At 38.1% G+C, this 6,000-nt stretch overlaps 1 protein-coding gene across 1 annotated transcript in view; it reads left to right on the plus strand.

The window, feature by feature from the left end:
• CREG (Cellular Repressor of E1A-stimulated Genes) overlaps window positions 1–1,191 on the plus strand; it is a 182,994-nt gene extending 181,803 nt beyond the window's left edge. Inside the window, exon 7 of the mRNA XM_067140685.2 lies at window positions 529–1,191. Within this exon, the coding sequence (XP_066996786.2) occupies window positions 529–647 (119 nt within the window). The 3' untranslated portion in view covers window positions 648–1,191. The remainder of the gene's footprint in view (window positions 1–528) is intronic.
• The last annotated feature ends 4,809 nt before the right edge of the window (window positions 1,192–6,000 follow it).

A 6,000-nucleotide genomic window follows, 5' to 3' on the forward strand; every position in this document is an offset into this window, starting at 1 on the left:
TCACAACAGTAGAGTTAGTCATGCATTTCCAATAAATTAGTTTAGCATATAACTTGTAAAATATTTTTAATAATAAGATCTTATAATTCAGGACCATCTTTGTATTATAGAAATTCTGTCTCGTAGAATAACTTTTCCGTTGGATAACATTATATTTGCGATATATATTTTTACTTTTGAGACTTTGTGTGTGTTGGGCTAGTTGCAAACCTGACATATACATTTCTGTATTTCAGAGTTATAGAAACAATGTCCCTTATTAATATAATAAGTACATTTTAGTATCATATTTGCCAAGTTTTTTGATTCTTTTTAAATAGTTTAAGGTCACATATTTATTATTGTTAAAACTAAAACAGCTTTTATTTATGAATGGAGAAGGTGAATAACCAGGTTTTCACAACTTCAGCAGAATACAGTATTTAAAAAATGCTATGACTATTAACTTTGAAGTATAGATTTATTACACAAAGTTGTTGTCATTTAACATACCAACCTTGGGTTAAATGTGGCTTTCATCTATTTCAGGTCACAATTGGTTCTTTGCCAAGATAAAGATTGAGCAGATAGTTGTCTTGGATTACTTTGGAGGACCCAAATTCATCAGCAGACAGGACTACTTCAATCCTCCAGGAATGGTGCGATAAGCCTGAAGACATGAGTGGAATTCACTGGACCAGTGTAAAGAATTGTCATAAGCATGAGATTTCCATATGGATTACTTGACGTATTAAAATATCAAATCATGATAATGATGGTGATGAAGTCGTGATTATATTAATATAATAATAACAATGTGATACTAATAATAAGAGCTCTTCTAATAATTATTATTTTCCAAAATAGAGTTATGTGGACAATTTGGTAATTATGATATTTCTCATTTTTCAAGTAACCTACTTTGAATATTGAAGAATTTACTTTCCTACGTAGTTTCTATGCATGTTGGTGTTAATATTTTCCAAGAATTATAGTATATACCAGTATCATACATGTGTTCCATAACTTGTCCACTCTCTGTGAAATGAGTTATTATGGTGCTGAATGAAATACGTAACTTTCTTGGTGAACAAAATGAATATGTTCTTATTTTTGTACATTTTATGTGCCAATTTCAGCAGTAAATATTAATGACAGAATCAAATAAATCTGTGGAATGTTTAATTATGAGAAAGATTATTCATATGTGTATTCAAGTTGTCATTATTTCAATCAATTATTCACCACTAAGCTACATTTAGGGCAGTCACCCAGGAAGCAAGATTCCCTGTCAGTTGGTTGCCTAGCCTTAAATAATTTCAAAGAAGTTGGAAATTTATCAAACTCCCCTGGTAAATTATTCCAATCCCCAGCTCTTCTTCCTATATTGCCCCATTTTGTCTTTCATATATTGGTCAGTATTACTTGTCTGATTGATCTAACAACTTCTTGTAACATGTAATATTGTTCAAATGATTAGACCCTAGTGGTAATTTACCCTTGACTTAGAAAGAATGACAAAGAATACATTCCTTTCAACATCTTAAAAAGAAGGATGGATTCTTATGTGAAAGAAGAATGGAGGTAATTTTCTTTTCTTGTAAAATGCCAACAACTGACAATTTAAAATTTTCTTCTCATTTAAAGATAACTAGTAACTCTTTAGCCAATCCTCATTTCTCCTTTCCAAATGTTTCCTCTGGAAAAATTCCAAATATATGTTGGAAAGTAAACAATTTAAAGCTGTACCAACAGAACTACACTCAACTACTATCTGTTAATAATCGCAACCTTTTACTTCATACTGTATATACCGTGAAGACGAAGCTCATGGTTTACCACACTGCTGTCATCACAACATTGCTGTATGATTGTGCAACTTGGACACTTTACCAACGTGACTTGATAAAGCTTGAGCGTTTCCACCAACAAAAACTTAGATCCATCGTTAGGATCAAAAGGGAAGACCACATTTCCAACATTGCTGTTCTTGAGAAAGCGCATGCCAAGAGCATAGAATCGTCCATCATTGGTCATGGAAAGGCCATGTTTGTCGGATGAGTGATACCAGATTTCCACAATAAATCCTGTATGGTGAACTTTATTCTGGCTACAAGGACCAGTTTAAGCACTCTATGAAGATGATAGGTCTCAATCCACAAACCTGGGACACGCTTGCTCAAGATCATACAATACGGCGCTGGACCATCCCTGCTGCTGTCAATGTGTTTTGGAGGGGAACGGTGCAGATGTGAAGAGGTCAGGAGGGAAGCACAAAAACTCTGTGCAGCACAACCACACCCTCCTCCAACAATTCTATGCAATCTGTGTGGATGCTTATTCCATGCTAGGATTGGTCTGTTCAAACATTGAAAGTACATCCGCAGACAGAGGTGAATTTATTGGAAGAAGTTACTTGGAAACGAGTTAATACTAACAGCGATACATCTCAATATACTGTGTTGTAAGGCTGTATGGGAAGTCTGTGAACAAGATATCTCCTTCCCTAAGCATCAAAACCATACTTGAATTCTGTTAAAAGAAACAACCAACTGACTGTCTATGTTAATAACTAGTTGATGTAGCCAGCTCTACTTGGGTACGTTTTTGAACGTTTAATTTTAGGATTGGTATTACTCGTTTGAAGTGAATTTTTGTAGATTTCTTTATTGTGATGTTGATTCATATTTTTCAAGTTATTTTGTAGATTTATAGTCATTATTATGTATTTCATTTTGAGTTTTAGTTTATTTAGTCTCGCATTAAACTTTGTCGTTCTGGCAGCCCGGATTATCTGGGAAGTAGTTGATATTTTCAAATAAATAATTAAAGTAAGAGCTGCATGTATTTACATGTTGTGCTATGGATATGATGTACATAATCCCAGCTGTCACTGGGACTGTCACCAATCAGCCTAGCAACCTCGAAAATTGTGGATTCAACTCACCCAACCAATCAATCAATGATCTGCATTTACGGCTACATCCCAGGTGGCAGATTCCATATCAATTATTTATGTAGCTTTTTCTCAAACAATTTCAAAGAACTTGGAAATTCATGGAACATTTCCCTTGATAACTTCAATTTCAGTCATTTTGGACATTTTCTTTTTCACCCCTTCACATCCCATGCTGATGGAGGCTGAACTTGGACTTAAACAGGATCCAAAGTGTTACAATTCATAGTAGCGCCCCAAACATGTATGGACTGGACACTAATATCAGTCATTTTTAGTCATTTTTACATGCCCCCCCACCTTCTCCAGGGGTGCTAGGAGTATCTTACCACACCAGCATTTTTTTTTTTTTTTTTTTTTTTTTTTTTTCAGGTAGTAAGTCATATGTGTCTGCCTCTGTGGTGTAGTGGTTAGTGTGATAACTGTCATCCCCGGAGGCCCGGGTTCAAATCCTGACTCTGCCACAAAATTTGAAAAGTAGTACAAGGACTGGAACGGAATCCACTCAGCCAAGGGAAGTCAACTGAGTAGAGTGGGGGTTTTGATTCTCACCTCAGCCATCCTCGGAGTGGTTTCCCCACTTCTCCTCCAGGCAAATGCTGGGATGGTACCAAACTTAAGGCCATGGCCGCTTCCTTCCCTCTTCCTTTGCAGCATAGCAGGGGAGTCCTAGCGCTGTTCTATCCCAATGCCACCAAAAGAGCTGTCTGAATCAGTAGGATGTTATAAAAACCAACAACAAAAAATTCAACTAACGAATCACAATATTAAACATATACTAGGCAAGTTAAATATGAAGAAATTTCCATTACATGCTGCCATACTGGGTGCTATGCTTACAAAAATGAAGCGTAGTACCAACATGCCAGTCTTATACTACTTTTTGCTATAAATCTCTTTGAATTTAACAAGCATTCTGCTAATACCTCTTTCTGCAATTCAGATCTCCTGAGATACATGTGTTTCTGTTGATATCACATTAGCCACTGTGATTATTACTTCAAAAATCCTACTAAAAACAAGCTAATACCACCAGAACACAAGGCACTAGCGTGGTAAGCATGACAAGCTTTGCAAAAATAAAAAAATAAAATGTCAGGGCGGTCAAAGCGCATTCTACATTTCAATGTTGCTAACTCCGCATATGAAGTCGACAAAACTACCAAGTAAGGACTAGGGAGTGAAGTGCCTAAGAAAACTTGCCCTTAATTTATATATAAACTTTATTGCACACAAGTTGTGCATATTAGGATACATTATTTAATACAGAGGTCTACGATTGATTTCACATGGTTTTTACACGTCAGTACGTGATATTGGTCACAATGTTTTCCACAGACTTCACATATGCACATTGAGTCCGGGTCGTGGTATGTTTTCGTCCTGCAGATTATGTGATGGTAGCCGTGGACTGCCATGGAATTTACAAAGTATCTCAGCTCCTGGTTTGTGCCGGTCCATGCTCTGCTCATCATGGCCCTCTGAAGAGTAGAACTCTGGCCATATCTCCTTCTTTTTCTTCTCCCTCTCTAACCGCAGTTGTCTGTGCAGGGCAGGTTGAATTTCCATCTCAGGTCCTCTATTAGAAATGTTTCTCTCGCGAGTTCGTACACTAGTCTTGACTTGGTGTCTTTTGAAATTCCGAGGGCTGCTTTCAAGAATCTGGCTTCACTTTTTCCATTCATAGTAGGTCTTCATAGCTTAACTTTTCCCATGTTATCTCTATTCCATATGTTAGAATAGGAACGATTTTGGCTTCAAAGAGGGCCATAGCTGTATCCAGGGAAAGTTTGCTTAATGACTTGATGACAAACATGGCTTTGGTTGCGGCTGCTGCTCATTGTGTAGTGTGGATTCTGTATGAGTGTGCCCTTAATTTATGTAACTGGCTTTTAGGCATGCGTAAGGCTGGCTCCTCAGTTTAAGTGAATTAGAAAGTGTTATTTTAATGGGAGCTATATAATAAGTGGTGCACGAGTGTGTGATACAGTGTTGAGTCAAACCAGCGAGCATCACTGCTTGTAACAATCAGTTCATCAATATTAAGCAGTGTTTCCTTAAGCAATTTGGGTCATAGCAAGTGCAACACCAATGACCTAAGCAGCAGTGCCAAAGGATAGTCCAGTGGTTCTCAAATTGAGGAGAACCAGATGTGATTGAAATACGAAGGCCATCCAATAAATAAGTTTCCCTATTTTTTTTCTCTGCAAATCACATGTTTTAAAATTAAGTTGGTACTGTATGAACTTTCATTGGGGTATGGTGGCTGTGCTTGACCTTCAAGAACACGTGCTCTTCCGTGTTTGCCAGTTCAGTGCCAGCTGCCATGGAGCTACCACTTGAAAGCGTGTCCGCTTGTGAACTCCGTTCTGTTATTCGCTTTTCCCTGGCAAAAAATGAAATAGCTATCAACATCTCCATTTAGTGTGTGTTTATGGTGAGGGATGCATGAGCATTCAAACGTTTCGCCGCTGGTGCTCATGGTTCCTGGAATGATGGCAAAATGAGCGCAGCAGCAGGCCCATTATCGGTACAGGCAATGCAGCCACTGTTGCAGTTCGGAATGTGGTGGATAAAGATCAATGCATCACCATCGATGAGACAATGAATAGACTGCCGCCTGGTATGGAAATTGGATGCTCCTCTATTGCAATGATCCTGTCAGATGTCTTGCAGTATTAAAAAGTATCTACAAGATGGATCCCACCTTTGCTTACTGATGCTCACAAGCAACAGCGGATCGAGGTGACCCAAGCTTTCCTGCAAATGCTTCAAAGAGAGAGAGATCAACAGTTTTCCTACATTGTCACTGGAGATGAAAGCTGGCTGCATCATTCAACTCCAGAAACAAAACAACAAAGCATGGTATGGAAGAAATCTGGTAAACATGCACTAAAAGGCCAAGACCTCAGAATCTGCAGGCAAAGTTATGGCTACTGTCTTTTTGAACTGTAATGGTGTTCTACTGGTTGACGACCTGCCTTGAAACTCTACAGTCACAGCTGAGAGGTCCTGCACAGTCCTTATGAAGCTCAGAGCTGCAATAGGATGAAAACGTCCTGGTC

This window comes from Anabrus simplex, chromosome 1, assembly GCF_040414725.1.
Source record: "Anabrus simplex isolate iqAnaSimp1 chromosome 1, ASM4041472v1, whole genome shotgun sequence".
Lineage (NCBI taxonomy): Eukaryota > Metazoa > Arthropoda > Insecta > Orthoptera > Tettigoniidae > Anabrus > Anabrus simplex.